At 42.4% G+C, this 17,243-nt stretch overlaps 1 protein-coding gene across 4 annotated transcripts in view; it reads right to left on the reverse strand.

Moving 5' to 3' along the window:
* The window catches only part of LOC142483682 (cytochrome P450 2A4-like), a 108,156-nt gene that overhangs the window by 18,068 nt on the left and 72,845 nt on the right, over nucleotides 1-17,243 (reverse strand). For all 4 annotated transcript variants that reach the window (XM_075583702.1, XM_075583700.1, XM_075583699.1 and 1 more), the window contains one exon: nucleotides 16,406-16,547. In XM_075583702.1, the coding sequence (XP_075439817.1) occupies nucleotides 16,406-16,547 (142 nt within the window). The remainder of the gene's footprint in view (nucleotides 1-16,405; nucleotides 16,548-17,243) is intronic.

Here is a 17,243-nt window from a genome sequence, read left to right on the forward strand (position 1 = left end):
CAAAACAACCTGTAGCGATTCAGCAAGCAGTGAGAATTTGGCGATAAGCTCAAAAATCGGCAGGTTTTTTTGGCGGAATTTCTTTTTTGCCAAACACGCGGCGAGAAACCACTTTTTGCCGGTCATCGCCAACTTCTCAAACTCATGGTATTCTAGTATCCCCGATCAGCTTCTCACAGCTGATCGCCGCTCTAGAATGGAGAATGTCTCCCCAAATGGCCTCAGCAAAAAAAGTTGTCAAGAAGGTGGGGAGAAGCTGCGGAAGAGCGGCGAGATGGCACTTAGAAAAATCAGGCATTTTTCCTGCATCGGATTGATGCCGGGGTCTCCATTAATATTAGCACCGGAGACCCCCGGCATGAATACGATGCATGAAAAATGCATTTACAGACGACTTCATTAACTTAGCTGATAACTGCTAAGGCAATGAAGGGGTTAACCACCAGTGCCAGACTTATTGTGGGTAGTGCGTTTACGCCTTCGCAGTACATCAGCTTTCTGTTTCCCCGGGAGTCGGAGGGCCAACGCTTCTAGGCAAGTCAAATATTGAATGTATGGAAAAGTATTTTTTTACAGGTATATTTTTTTTCTTTGAACATTGACTGATAATGTATTAATCTGTACCACTTTAGGGTACAGATTATTACATTATTAGGCCAATCATTTGTTTTTAATTTCTTGCTTTTTATTGAGTGTGACTTTTTTCTATGTGTGTTTATTACTGTATGTGGTTGTAAGTGTTTGTTATTTTGCTGCTTTTTAAAAAAAATATTTGCCAATTGATTTTCGTTTTTAATTAGTTATGTCTGGTGTTGAGAATTGCTTTTAATGGTTGTGTTGCCGAGATTTTTTATTATTTAATTTTTTTGTTGGTTACTGTTTCAATTATTTCCTTTTTGTTTTATTAATTAACTAGCTGAAAGACCCGGCGTTGCCCGTGAGTTAAATTTCCTGCTCCCTCCTCTCCCCCTATTTCTGTGCTCCCCCTCTCTCACCCCCCAGAGGGAGGGAGGGACAGTGGACAGGAGGGGGGGGAACAGTGGACCCTTAAGGTATAGTTGTTTTCTTGGAGAGGAGGAATAGGTTGGGTCTTATCAATGCCTGTGTATTCTGTTGTTGTGTGTTTTGATTAATTAAAAACATCACCATTCCAATTCCAATTTTTTGTGACAAAAGACAAAGAATTTCATGATACAGATCAGAATTTAATGAATCCTGCCTCTGTCTGTTTTCAATGTTTGGATGACTTCACTAAGACTCCTGCACTCAGACGCTTCAGTCTGCAGCATATGCCCATGTGCAGCTGAGTTACTATGTGATCAGCTGGGATTGCAGTATCCAAGGATGCCACAGCTCTGAATGCCTTACCTTACAGCACCTGTGCAGACGACGCCACCCCCCAGTGACGTCATCGTTACTGATCACCAACAGGAAAGGGCGTCGCTGATACTTATTGAACACAGTACTGCTGCGGCAGAGTTGATTCGAGCATTTGCCCGTTCTCTGCCGCAGCAGTAACCTGGCGCGCGCCGGAGGGTGCCGGGCGCGCGCCAAAGCAGCGGAAGAGCGCCCTCCGATCGGGGCGCTCTCCCTCCCGCTGCCGGGTCCGCCGGGTCCCCCGGAACCCCCTGCCGCCATCCCCCACATCGCGGGACACCAGGGCTCCCTCGGGGAGCCCTGGACGCGCGTGCAGGGGGCGCTGACACCCGATGACGCGTGACCGCGCATCGGTGACGCGCGGCACGCCGAGGGAGTGGGGCTAGCAAGCCAGGGCATCCCCCGGCTTGCGGAACTAGCCCTGCTCGAATAAATCGTGTCGGTAGTGTATATAGCTCAGCAAGCCTCCACTACTCTTTTACCACTCTGGGAAGAAGGCCCCCTCGGCTGAAACATGTTGAGTGTCCACTCTAGGCAGCTATTCATTATTTTGTTGGCATGACTCTTGGTGCTTATCCTGTGGACTGTATGACTTATTTCCACACATCCTGGAGTTTAACTCCGTGGGATTGACTCCATCATCACTATATGGCAGCTGAGTATCATTTTCTCTGCTATCTGGAGTCATTATCTCCTATGGAACCCTTACTCTAGGTTGTTTCATTTGTGCAAAAACCACTGGCTTTTTGTGATTCTACAGCCATGTGTCTTACTTGCTTTTGTGCAGCCACCACAGGCATTGTATGCATCTTTTGTTGATTTTGATATTTTGTATTGCTGTTCCGGGTTTAAGTCTTTGTTTTATTTTGTCTCCCCTGTGCCTCCCCCTTGGTTTAAGTTATTATTTTTCTTATGTACATCATTTTTGTATATAGGTTTATTTATGCCATACCTTTCTTTATGCCCTTAGCTTAGTTATCTACCTTTTTAGCTTAGGTCTTTACCAGGGGTATTTTGAAATATTCAGCTTTCTTTGTGTCGCTTTATATAGTTATCAGGCTCATTGTGCAGACACATTTTTGCTTTTGATTTATTTTTCAGCATTATTGATTTTTGTAAATTTTAGTCAGTCACAGTCTTTTTGTATTTTTTTGCTGCCCTTAGTGTGTATATGTTTTTAAATGTTAGTGTTCTTTTTGCTCACTATTAAAATCTATTCATTTTCTATTCTGACATTAGTTTCCTTTTTGGTATTATGTTATCAGTTATTTTGTGGTATATTTAGAGTGCTGCTATTGGGGATTGTCTTAGTCTTTTGTGTGTTCAATATATATAAAGCAGAAAATAGCCGTGTTAGTCCAGTTGCGATAGTGCAGAATAAATGAGTTCTTCAGTATTAGGTGATACCTTTTTTATTGGACTAACAATTTATGTCATAGGACAAGCTTTCAAGAGTTATCCTCTCTTCTTCAGGTAAAGCAATACTGATATACAAAGGATTCAAGGGCTAAAACAGTGTAGAGAGAGGGAAAAAAATAACAGATATTTACTGTAGATAAGGTAGGGTGTTAAATGGGTTTGAAGCCAGGGGACAGTGTCAAAGAAAGGTGGGGAGGGGGAGGGATACTGGGGGGGAGAGAGAAAGTGTGGATAAGAATAGAGGCAAGCAGGATAACAGAAAGGGAGATTGTTCCTGTCTCACACCTTGTGAGACTGAGCATGGGGACAGGCGTCTTGAGTCTACCAGAAGAGGCTGCTTGCAAGACACAGGGGAAAACACTTCTGAACCTGAATCCTGATATCGCCTGAGGAAAAGGCAACAACCCAAGAACAGAGAAAACTTTCCCTCCAACTACAAGGAACAGATAAAACTTTCCTTTATAAGACTTTTTATATCTGCTCATTTCATGATATATGTTTGGGGCTGGGAGACATGCTTATCTAAAAGGAGTTGTGGACTGCATAGATTTCACTAGAAATACTCCCAGGTGAATAGAAGCTTTGTTTGACCCCTTGTTTTGATGGTTTCCTGATGTTAAGGAAACAGGCGCAATAAAAGCCTTATTTAATTTCACCATAACCAGTCTCCCTTGCATACCTCTGTGAGCGTCCGCCTACATATGGTCGTCAGAAGTGGGACGAGAGAGGTCCTTGAAGTTAGAAGGGATCTGGAGATTTTGCCTGTGAATTTTTTTTTCTTCACATTTTGCCTACAAACAGCCTGAGCAACATAAACAATCACATGCAGCAGAGATCAGAGTTAAAGAGACACACCCAGGCAGGAAATCTACACTGCACCGAAACTCACAAAACCACAGATGGACTCTTTTTCTCAATCCAAAGAGGAGAGAGAGACTGCTGAAGCAGGTAAACCTTATTTGCCTATCACAATAAAGTGTAATATGGTCATTGAAATAGGGGTTTTGCCTTCAAGCCGTAGTCAGGGTTCAAGAAGTGAGTTAGCCCTTAAAAGGGATAGGCGTTTGTTGTTTTCAAATGTTTCGCTGAAGCAGTGAATACAGATGATGACCCATGAGCGGTACTGATTCTGCAAATAAAGGCTGCCACACCGCATAGGACTACAGCTGTGAATGGAGTATATGCAGAAAAGTGGGAAAATTGATGCAAGACTGTGCTGAAGCAGGGGAATTTTCAGTAAACAAGTGCTGAGGGTAAAATTGCCCTACTGGGGAAAAAGGAATTGCTGAGCTGTGTAAAAGGTATCCCAAAGTGTGAAAAGTGAATGTCATAATACCCAAAGTTGAGACTGAACTCAAGCAGAAAACCACATTATTTGGCTGAAGCAGAGAGATTGGACCTAGCAAGTAAATAGTGTAAAGCAAATAGACGTTTTCACCTAGCAACTGCACATCCTGTATACTTGATGAGAGAAAATGCGTGCATAGTACTGCCGATATTATAAAATTTACCAAAGAGAGAAAAAGCCTACAGAGATGCCTGTGAGAGCTACGACCTCTACAAGCAAAATATGCCCACCTGTAGGATTACCATAATTGGGGGTTCTAGAAAATACAGTGGCAACAGCTGCAATAGCGCCTCCTGAGGTCAGGAAGAAAATGACACCTGATAGCCCCAAAATGGAGGACAAGATGCAGCGTTCCTGTAATGAACCCTACCCCACAGAAGAGTGGCCCTTCCAGTCCAATAAAGAGGAAGACATCTCTTAAGGGGGAAGCCGAACCGAGTCACACCCACAAACACCCCTAGAATGGTGAGGGTGCCTGAACTCGGCACAAACCGAAAAGACCGCTCCCTATGATGACGAATATGATCACCAGAAGAAAGAGCGGGAGCAGTGGATCACCGAATATTTCCGTCAGCTATTACAGTTGCAAGAAAAGCCGGGTGGATCCAGTGACGCTGCTAAAATTTCAAAGGAAGATGGAGACCCCAGTATCCCTGAAGGGACGGTGTCATCCAAAACAAAAAGGCAAAAAAAGAAAAGCAGTTCTTCACTTACCGTGGAAGGAACATACACGTCCACAGATACTGTGGAGAAAAAGGGGGACCGAGATGCCCTGCAGCCTAGAGAAAATGGAGAATTCGTCCCGCGGATAACCGAATATCCAGAGGGCCCAAGGCAGAAGTCGTGTACCCCAAAGAAGTGTCTGTCCGGTGCCAACAGTGAGGAACCCTCAATAAATCATCCCAGGGAAGCGGAGCCAGAACCAGTGAGTGACGATCCCTTGACCAGCCCTGAAGACGCCCTGAAAATTGCCAGGCGTGACTGTGATCTACTTCGGGAACAATTGAAACTTGAGAGAGAAGATAATGCTGAGTTATAGAAGACGGTGCTCGCAATGTACTCTGAATCTGGAACAGAATTGGACGATCTAAAGACTGAGCTAGATACTGCAAACGCAACTGTTTCTGCCATGGATGAAAAGCAAAGCCAATCTGATAAAATGATGACTAAGCTGAAGCGGAAGTATGAGGAGGCACTAAAGCAAATGACAGTCTTTCAGCAAGAGGTTCACACTCTTCGCGTAGAGCTGAATGCCTCACAACAGGAGGTCAACAATGTCCGGACAGAGGTGGACGTATCTCGGAAAGAGGTTCAGACACTCTGCAGAGCACTGGATGCCTCACATCATGAGACCAACAGCTGCCGTGCAGACCTGGAAATTTCCAGAAAGGAACTACACACTCTCACTGAGGAGCTGGACATTTCTAAAGAAACGATTGTCAATCTTAATACGGATCTCAAAGTCTCCCAGAAGGAGCTTCAGACCCTCAACCTAGAGAAGGAAGTCTCACGCCAGGAGACTGTCATTCTCAAAGCAGAGGTGCGTAAATGGAAGGAGGACTGCAAGGAGGCCCTGAATAGTACAGAGAATGAAAAAGGAGAAAATTTAAGATTAAAAAGAGAACTTAAAACTGGAAGAAGAAAAATTTCATTTGACAGACGAAGACAAGGAGAAGAATGAAAAGCTGCACGAGCTTAAGGAAATAAATAGACTGTTGGAAGGTGAGAAGTTTGAAGCAGAGCACCGACTTCAGAAACAACTGCAAGTGTACGCACCTTCAGATGTCCGAGGAGAAGCAGCGAACTCTGCAGGAAGACAATCTGCAGGCTGTTAAAGAAATACAAGTGCTGCAGGAACGTCTGATTACCCAGTATGTCCCCGCAAAGCAGCCTGATAAACTGAAGGCTACCCTGAGCATCACCAAAGCATCGCTAAAGGCCAAGCTTAGAACCAAGGTGACTTGGCACAAAAGGGAGCACAAGAGTCCAGAAACTGAAACAAGTAACTGTGGCCCAAGCAAAGAAATTCAAAGTGCTTTACAATGCAGTGAAAATGTGGAAGCAAGCTCAGAAAAAACAAAGTGTACAGATGAATTCCCTGAGAAGAGACTTGCAAGGCGCACTCAAAAAACAGGGATCTCTCGTGGATGAGATTACAGTTCTACAAGGACAAGTATTGACCCTGACTAAGCGTCAGTATTCCACAGCCACAAAAACCCATGAAGATAAGGGTACACTGAGAGCTGGGAATTCCGCTCATCTGAAAGACAAGGTTGCAAAATTTGAACCACCTAAACAAGCACCAGCAAAACCTTCAGCCACCCAACAGGTAACAAAAGAAGGTACACGTGCTGAATCAAAACCAGAAGAATCCTTAGCTGATGAAGCTTAAAAGATGGGACATTCTCTGGAAGTGGATGTGGAATTGCAACTTAATCCCAAAGAGGCTGAAGCAAATCCATTGAGTTGGAAAAGTGCAGAGAGACAGCTTCAAGAGCGGAAAACTCAAAGGGCTGTTTTTAAATGCTCTGCAACTGCTGCCATACAGTCGGCCTACAATAAGACGAGCACCCGACGCGAGGGAAATCTCATGACCGTGCACTTAGCAAAAAGACTATACTTAGAAAAAGTACACCTCGAGCGACTGAGGAATGCTGATCTCAAGCACCTTCAGGAAGCGACACAAATGAACTGGAGAAAGGGCTCTGATCCCAGCGGGACTGAGGGTTCTCTTCCTCCATCCACTCTCATTCCAGTCACAGAGATATCTAGAATGAGAGTGGAAGGATGGGCTTTGGCCGTGGCAAACCCAAGCTTCCCACAAACAGGGGAGGTATGTAACAGGGGAGTTATCCCTGTTCAGTAAATATGCCTCTAATCCAGCAGTGTGGTGGTTAACTGCTGGTAGTCAATTAACAAACACCACCTGTCTGATTAGGTTGCTTAGAAAAGCCTGCCCTTGAAACAGAAAGGGAGATTGTTCCTGTCTCACACCTTGTGAGACTGACATGGGGACAGACGTCTTGAGTCTACCAGAAGAGGCTGCTTGCAAGACACAGGGGAAAACACTTCTGAACCTGAATCCTGATATCGCCTGAGGAAAAGGCAAAAACCCAGGAACAGAGAAGACTTTCCCTCCAACTACAAGGAACAGATAAGACTTTCCTTTATAAGACTTTTTATATCTGCTCATTTCATGATATATGTTTGGGGCTTGGAGATATGCTTATCTAAAAGGAGGTGTGGACTGCATAGATTTCACTAGAAATACTCCCAAGTGAATAGAAGCTTTGTTTGACCCCTTGTTTGGATGGTTTCCTGATGTTAAGGAAACAGGCGCAATAAAAGCCTTATTTAATTTCACCATAACCAGTCTTCCTTGCATACCTCTGTGAGCGTCCGCCTAGAGATATATTAAGTTATCCATAGAAAGCTCAGCACAGCTATACAACAATCAAAGTTGTGGATGAAAGACTAGGTTCAGCACAATCCAGAAGTTGTATGATATGAAAACACACTCCTCCTAAGCATTACAAACACAGTGTCAATGAATATGCATGGAGCAACTGCTCAAAGTATAATTACGTGTCCCTGAGAGGGGACAGACCAGGTGATCCTGCCTACAGCATATGCATATCTCTATCTCTCTATCTCTCTATGGGCCTCATTCAGAGAAGGTTCATAAAAAAAATCACCGCACCATTTAAATCACCCTTTTTATGAGCGTTGCTTTCACGGTATTCAGAAAGCCTTCATTACCTGTCATAGAAAAATTCACAAAACAGGTGATAAGCCGGTGATCTGATGAACGACCCTCTGAAAAGGCCTTACCCGGCGAGTTGTATCTGCTGCCAAGAGAGCTGCTCTGAGAGAGCCTTCTCTCCCTGTGCAAATCTTGCCCGAAATGTATGTGTATAAATTTTAATTTTGTTAATAGTTTAGATGAGCAGGGGGTCTTCTGAGCTGAACCGCATTGGTTTCAGTCTCAGGGACCCCCTACTTCCCGAGATACAGGCCCCGTTATGGGGTGCCTGTATCTCCTATGCATTTTATTCCCATGGTCACGGACGCGGACATTTAAATGCATAGGAGATACTGGCCCCTCATAACGGGGCCTGTATCTAAGGAACTAGGGGGTCCCTGAGGCTATCCGCTATGGTAATGAAGTTTACTGTAAATGCATTTTTATTGCACAGGATTCATGCCAGGGGTCTCTGGTGCTAATATTAAGGGATATCAGCTCCAGAGATTCCCGGCATCAATCCTATGCAGGAAAAATGCATTTTTTTTCTAAGTCCCATCTCGCCGCTTCTCTGCAGGTTTCCAACACCTTTAAGCCAACTTTTTCTGGCGTGAGAATTTTGTGATAAAATCACCATTCTAGAGGGGTGATAGGCGTTCATAGCCAAATCACTGCTACTAGAATTGCACGAGTTTATGAACATGCCAAAAAATGGTGATAAGTGGCTTATCACCGCTGCCTCAGTGATTTTTTTTATGACCAATTTTTTTTGAGCAATTCAGTCTTTTATCACCCACTTATCACTGCTCACTGAATAGCAGTAGGCATTTTGGGTGATAAGTGCTTGATAAGTGGCTTATGAACACTTTCTGAATGAGGCCCTATCTCTCTATCTCTCTCTGGGCCTCATTCAGAGAACGTTCAAAAAAAAATTCGCCAGGGAATTTAAAATGGCTTTTTTTGGGGCTTTGCTATCACGGTTTTCAGAAAGGCTCGAATACCAGTGATAGCAAAATTCCAAACACGGGCGAGTTGCTGCCAGCGAGAGCATCGAGCATCTGAAAAGGCCCGAACCGGCGATTCATTTCTGCTGCAGAGAGAGTGGCTCTGAGAGACCCGCCTCTCCCAGCTGAAATGTCGCCCGAAAATTATTTATTTAAATATACTTTTCTTTAATAGTGTAGATGTGCAGGGGGTCTCCGGAGCTGAACCACGTTGGTTTTATGTCCGGGGACCCCCTGCTTCCCGAGGTACAGGCCTCTTTATGGGGTGCCAGTATCTCCTATGCAAGGAAATGTCCCGGTCACGTGACGCGGGACATTTCAATGCAGAGGGATACCGGCACCCCATAAAGGGGCCTGTATCTCGGGAAGCAGGGGGTCCCCGGACATAAAACCAACGTGGTTCAGCTCCGGAGACCCCCTGCACATCTACACTATTAAAGAAAAGTATATTAATAAATAATTTTAGAAAATAAATACACACCCCCCCTCCGCCCAAACCCATACAGTACAGTAATGGGCAAAATAACTATTATCCAGATATGGATAATAGATTATTTGCCCATTATTAAACACTGCATTAGCATACATAAATAAAATAAATAAATACAGTTATACTTACCACAACAGCAGGTCCCTCTGTCCTCCGTTGCCAGAAAGCATAGATAAAAAATGAATACATTCTAATGGCCCCTAACCCCTTAATCACCTTAGCGGTTCCTAACCGCTATAGTCATTAAGGGGTTAACCGACCCTGACCCGGGAGGCCTAAGCACCCACCCCAGACTGACTATACCCAACCTATACCCATTGATTAGTATAGTGGTACATCATACCCATATAATAATAATATGGGCATGATAAGCCTCTATAGCACTCAATGGGCACCCTAATAAAAATACAGTAATACATAAGACACACAATTAAAAAAGCTAACTAAACTACCAAAAAAGACAATTCAATAAATACAAACAGTAGCCAGCTAATCCAATCAATACAATCAATAGCAACATCAACATTGAATTAATTAATCCATTATCCAATCTAAACAATTAATTCCGAAAGCAACTCAAAATGAATAGTAACACTAACCAATGCAAACAATGAATTAAACCAACATTTATTAATTTAACCATGAAAAGACAAATAAATACATTAAAACAATCTTTGAAGTATCCATAAAACACATGAGCTAACATAATATAACATTAAGTACAAGTGAACACCAATCGCAAAACTTTTATTACATTAACTATAAACAAACAATCACAGCCACATCATTAACTGCAATAACAAGCGAGAAATGCCCCCCAAATATTGACATAATAATGTATTAATCTGTACCCTAAACAGGTACAGATTAATATATTATCAGTCAATGTGCCTACCACAAAAAATAAAAAAACACATCCAAAGAATAAACCTGTAAAAAGAGACATTTATTGAATATCTTACTTACCATTAGAAGCGGTGGCCCTCCGACTCCCGGGCTAACAGGAAGCTCACGTACCTTGAAGGCCTCCAACAGCATCCGCTGACATCCGCCATCAGGATCCGGCTCAGGTACCCCAATCTTCTTTTTTCTTTCTTTACTCACCGTCTTCTATCTTCATCTGTAACCATTTCTTGTTCTTCTTTATCTTCTTTCTTCATCTGTCAATCCACAAAACCACATGTTAAATCCCAGCCGATGCTGTCTCGTCGGCTTCTTGGGCTCAAATGAGGCGTCACGGCCTTAAATAGGGCTTGTGATGTCACATTTAGCCTCAAAATGGTTATCAGCCATCTGATTGGCTGTTAAAACCATATTCCGACTTAAATTTTTTTTTTTTTACATGACGTCACTTAAAGGGAATGATGCCTGTCAATCAGAATGGCTGTGCTTCATTTGCCTTTAAGATGACGTCACGAAGCCGGCGTCACATGGTATTTCAGGCAATCAGATCGTGGTAACCAATTCCACAATCTGAAGTAGAAATGTCCCAGAGAAACTCCAAGATAAACCGTTGCTGCCAAAATTGTGCACATATAAATAATCTACAGTAGATCCATGAATATAATTCAATAATTGCACTCTCGTTCAGTCTCCCAGTGTATGGTACATAAAGTAAATGAAACCAGTAGTACTGTGTATCTGTGACTCACCTCCGGAACGGGGCTAGAGTGTGGTAAGGGGGAAGTATAAACTCGGTGCAGCCGTGTCCCCTGCAAGGGAACTATATGCGGTCTTAAACACCCTAATCCTCCGCCACTGCCCTCACATAACCGGTGTCACACACAGAAACAAAACCCCACAGCGGTGGGGAAGAACGAGTACTCACAGTCTTGACACGCCGTGTTCAGTCTTCAGAGCTCCAAAGCTGACTCACCAGCTGACGTCAGGCTTCACTGATCCGGAAGTGCTTTGATGCGTACTCCAGCCCAGGTAAGTATAACAGAGATGGGGTTTTTAGGCGGTCACTGCAATCGCCGGGGCATGAAAATAGAAATCCTCACGCAGTAAATAAAAGTATTTTATTTACTGCGTGAGGATTTCTATTTTTATGCCCCGGCGATTGCAGTGACCGCCTGAAACCCCATCCAAGTCCACAATCTGATTGGCTGAAATACCATGTGACGCGGCCATCTTGGATCTCGTGACGTCAGGCCATTATCGAGCACTTATCGAGGCTATCTGAATACGAGTGCCCATTTCGGGCGATAAGTGCTCGATAAGGGCCTTATTGAGGCTTTCTGAATAAGGCCCTCTATCTCTCTCTATCTCTCTCTATCTCTCTCTATCTTTTTTTTTTTTTTCTCTTTCCCAGAATTTTTGTATTATGAAGCTGATTGGTGAGAATCACGGGGGGCAATTCATAATGACATACATGTTTGGACAGGACTCAATAGTCTCCTGGTCTTGCTATTGTTTTTAATATTATATACTGTTCACATAGTATATGGGTTATATGTGAACAGAGATGGGGGATAATTAATATTGTTCCGCCCCAGGACTTGCTAAGACAGTGGTAAACAAATTGTTACAGGAACTTATTCCTAGGTATAGATAATATAATATTTACTGTGACAGGGGAATACAAATGATCTCCCTCTGAGACACTTACAGGAAGTATCAGTAGTTCAAAGGAACTAATTATTAAGGATCATGTTATTTGTAATGAAACAATTAGCAAGTATTGTATGCAACTAATAAAAATGTTGCAGTCTCTCCATGCACAGGTCAAGGTTGCAGGTCAAAGTTGTACAGTTTATATTCAAGAACCTGAAGGTGAACCTACTCGAACCTGGAGACTGGGTGATGGTTAAATTGTTTAAAAGAAAACACGCATTGCAGCCCAAGTGGAAGGGCCGGTACCAAGTATTGCTTACACCAAATACAGTTGTCAAGGTTGCAGAGCTCACCTCGTGGGTCTATGTGACTCACTGTAAAGTGGTCTCCCCATCAAGGACCCATTTACACAAGTTTTTAAGGAACCAAAAGACATTTACACAAATTTTTAAAGAACTAATAGACACTTATACAAGTATTATTTTTGAAGAATCAAAACAATACGAACTTTAAATCTTCATATACTCATTATTGCTGAATTATTGTATACTAACCTTATATTTTTTATGTTTTATATTTTAAATATTAACATATAGTTTAGGATTCTGACCGGAAACTACCAAGCATATCAGTGGATCCCGGTTGGGTTATTATTAAAGGTTATTTGTATTATTATTATTATTACTTTTTTTATCTGGTAACTAAACTAAAGAATTACGAAAATAGAACAATTAGGTGAAAACCGGGCGCAACAATCACTAAAAGCAAAAAACACAAGTCCAATTGGAATATACCAGTCCTCCTTGGGGGAAAGATAAGGAATGAAAGTCCAAGATAGTTCAAATCTCACTGTCACTTCTTTTCTGTGGGGTTTTCTTAATACTTCATGCTTGCAGGCTGTGCAGCCCCTGCTTGTGTGACCTGTGTGAGGTGCGGGCAGGGAGCAGTGCTGGCTTCCACCAAGGCACTGAGCGTTGAAGGAGAGATCCGGTAACAATGCAGAGTGTGGAGAGATTCAGCGTCAGCTGTAGTGACCTCACTGGAGGATTAAAGATACCAATCAGTACCTGTTTTCTGCATAATTGCTGTAAGTAGCTAGCAGCTGAGGGAGAATATTCCTAATGCTCAGACGATATTGCGCAATGGTTTTCTGTATTCTATTCTTCCAGAATCCTGCAAGCATGAAGTATTAAGAAACTCCCACAGAAAAGAAGTGACAGTGAGATTTGAACTATCTTGGACTTTCATTCCTTATCTTTCCCCCAAGGAGGACTGGTATATTCCAATTGGACTTGTGTTTTTTGCTTTTTGTGATTGTTGCGCCCGGTTTTCACCTAATTGTTCTTTTATTGTATAACAAGTCATTGGATAGACTTGTTTCTGCATTTGCTAGGCTGCCATCCCATTGTCCGAAGGGGTTGGGTTGGGATTGTTATCACAGTTATTGATTAGTCACAGATAGGTGTGGTGTCACTCCCTACCACTTTTTCTAGTATTTAGTTGAGCGCAGTGTGTAATTCAATTTCTTTTTTGTTAAAGATTTACGAATATGAAAGGGTTCCACATTCTATTATATCTATGTGTGTGGATAGCTGGGGATAGCAGAGGAGAGGAATTTGTTGTTAGACAGCACATAGAGTGGCCCTCGTTATTAATATTATATTTTGTAATATCTGTGTATATATACTTTTAAGTGCCGCAAGAGGAGTGAGTTATATACTCATACCTATTAATATTAAAGGCTATGTCAAGATTCAATGTGTTTATAACAATTTGTATAGAAAAGCTTAACTGGCAATAGTTTTATATAAGTTACAGTTAGATAGACCCCTCAATATAGTACAGTATATCTATTTAGAAGATACGTATATATATATTCTCATCAAATGAAAGATCAGAGAGATAGTATGTGTGAAAATTATATTTATTCTGTCAAGGATTTCTGTATATTCAGTAATGAAGTAGCAAATAAATATTTAGTTATGATATATGCGAGGGGTTTATTTTATTTGTTCAGGTTGCCCAAGTCTAGGTACTCAAACTCGACTGTGATATATGTAGGCATATCAAATGCAATTACACTATGTATGTAATCTTTTTAATACTACTGGGCAATTACAGAATTTTTATAATAGCTCAGGAGATTTTATTCCCAGTCCAGGAAAGGCAGGTTCCTGTACAGTAAAAAATAATGTAACTATAAGAGCAGAAATGTTTGTGCAATGGTGGGAGAAGAGTGTTGTATTTATGTACCTGACAATATGGCTAATATTACCCCTGATATACAAGGTATTAAAAAAAAAATGTGGCAAAATTGGAAGACTCTTTGAAAATAACATCTAGCTGGGACTTGGGACTAGGCACATGGTTTAGATCACTGGGAGCGAAACTGGTGCAAGGGCTGATTATATGTGTATGTGTGTTTGTTGTCATATTCATTGTTATCTCTTGCGTTAAAGGATTGATCATCAAGCTGACCGCTCAAGTCATTCCCTCAATGATCCTCCAAGATGATGTACATGAAGAACCGACAGAAACCTCTTTATGTAACAATACCCTCCTGATGTGATCCAATGACAAATAAATGCTTGTCAGGAGAGGGAAAGACAATTGCGAATGGATATGGAGTGGGTGAGACTCCAAGAGATTCAGGATCCGGACCAAGGGTTACATCAAGGAAATACCCTCTACGAGGACAAGATACCGTGTTTTCCGAGAATAAAGTTAGACATTTCTCACTGAAGATTTCAAAAAGTATAGGAGCAGGGACTGATGAAGTAATATTGCTGAAATGAAGATACTTTTGATATTACTGAAATGGACTGGGGGACTGGGGGGGGGGGTTCTTGAGAAGGATTGAATGCAATGTTCTGTTTCCATTTTGTCTGAATTGTTATGTCTTTTGTATCCATTTTGTGTGTAAGAATGGGGTGTGAGTGAGTTTTGCTCACAGTAGATTTACGACTGTGTCTGAAGTAATGTCCAAATTCCTGGTGTAAGGTTGTACCTGGTCCCTATAGAGCACTTTTTTAAGCCAGTTTTAATGATCTGTAGGGTGATTGGTTTAAGAATTAAGGTGTGGTTATTATATTCTGCCTGGTAACCTATTTTGAACAAAGGAATCAAAAATGTATAAAAAGGCGGTTTGGACACTACCTGGCAGAGAGTCTTATAGATTTTTGAATGTGTATGGTCATACTCTGCAATAAACTTCTCATTATCAAAATAATCCATGTTTGTGAGTTTGCAAACAACGACACTGTGTTCTTACTGCATGTGTAGCTGGAGAGGCCCAGCCAGTAAAGAATATTGTTAATCGCTATTGTGTGTTGTGGCTATTTGCTGTATACATATATATGTTCCCATGAGGAGCCATCCCGTCTACGCCGGGATCCCCACGGGATGGAGGCGCTGCACCTAGCACCCACAAGCTTCCTATGAGCGGAGGCTCAAGCCTTCTGTGAGCCTGCAGGTTAGCACCATACCGTCCTGTGTATGCAAATCCCCCATAGGGGGAGGGAGAATGAGTGTTACAAATACATCTTACATTTTGACAACTTTGTACCTACAAAAAACCCACTGTGTGTATGCATACACACAAACAAAACCCCATACAGGTTAATACAGTTCTCTGTGATAAAACTGGTGCTGTTTTTTGCCTCCGTCTCTCCCTCTGTGCCCCTCATGTTTATCTCTACGTGCCACTCATGTCTGTCTCTCTGTGCCCCTCATGTCTGTCTGTCCCTCATGTCTGTCTCTGTGCCCCCTCATGTTTGTCTCTGTCCCCCAATGTATCTCCCCCTCAGCGCTCACCTCATGCCTGTCTCTCCCTCAGTGCTCTCACATGTCTGTCTCTCCCTCAGTGCTCCCTCCATATCTGTTTGTCTTTCCCTCTGTGCCCCATATGTCTATCTGTCTCTCTGTGTCTCCCATGCATCAGTCTCCCTCCCTCATATCTGTCTCCATCTCTCTATCTCTTTTGTCTGCCTGTCTCCCCCTCTCAGTACCCCTAGTCTGCCTCTCTCTTTGCTCTTGTCTATTCTTCTCCTCTGTCCTGACCTGTGCCTCTGATTGGTCTCCCCTGATTCTGTCCTACCCCATACTCCTCCCTATGGCCCTATCCTTCTTTGTCCCATTTTTCACTTCTCTGGTTGGCTCTTTCTATTGAGTCAATGGAATCTGTGGTAGAGTGCGGCACTCCTGAAATCATGCACCTTGTGCAATAGCACCTGTGCCACTTGCTAAAAGCTGACTATGAGTAGCTTGTGGTCAGCCAAATATTAAATTTTAAGCTCTGCAGGGAAGGTACATTACTCACTGTGACTGCAAAATTCAATGCACAGCACTGCATACACTATAAACACTATATAACAATTTTTATTTTATTGTCCCAATTTGGCAATCAGCAGACTAACACATTGCCCCTAAGGGATAGGAGAAGGTGCGCAGTGCCTTCTTAAGTTACTTGCCTTGAATTGCCGGGTATCTAAGCAGTAGAAGGAATCCATAAGTCAGAGTTGTACTGGTGGTATCGGAAGCAGCATAGATGATCTGAGCAGTGCTACATAGCAAGTTGGGCATGGTGAATTCTGTGTCAGGATTCTGTTTTTCCTGTTTGAGTGGGAGAAAACAATGGATATCTCTCTCTGCGCATGCGCACGCACACATGGCTCAAAAAAACAACTTGTAGGTTGGAGGTGTTTTGTATAGTTAATGTCTGCCAGTGCTGCAGAATCTATTCAGAAGCAGAGTTGTCATTAATGACACTGTTTCTGAAAGTTGTGTCCCTAATTCCTTGCATTGCGCTATTAGGGGGCATGACTTAAAAAAGTAGAGCAGTAAGTGACAACTCTGCTTATGAAGTTACTGCAGCAGCCACCATCTTTAGTGAACCGAAACATTGGATATGATGTTTGTTCATTATAAATCTTTTTGATTGATATTCTTGGAGTACTGAGTCGTTCTTCATACGACCTGGTTTGGGAGAAGTATTTTTTTAAATTTATTTTCATAACATGTGCACATGTAGTCTCTGAACAAATGGAAACAGCACATGGATTCAATAAGTGTGAAAAACTGAATTTACTGTACAAAATAACAACATTTCGGTCCAGTACAAACGGACCATGGTGATAATGAAAAAATGTACAAAAGCTACAGCTGGACACTCATGAAAAACAAAGAGAGGAAAAGCCATTTTGTTACAGACATAGTAGCTGCGTCCCAAAAATTCCTCCTCTTCCGGTCCATCATCAGTGAAGGTGCGATCACATGACCACTTTGGAGAGTGGTCACATGAATGTGTGT

Source organism: Ascaphus truei, unplaced genomic scaffold (assembly GCF_040206685.1).
Source record: "Ascaphus truei isolate aAscTru1 unplaced genomic scaffold, aAscTru1.hap1 HAP1_SCAFFOLD_356, whole genome shotgun sequence".
NCBI classification, from domain to species: domain Eukaryota; kingdom Metazoa; phylum Chordata; class Amphibia; order Anura; family Ascaphidae; genus Ascaphus; species Ascaphus truei.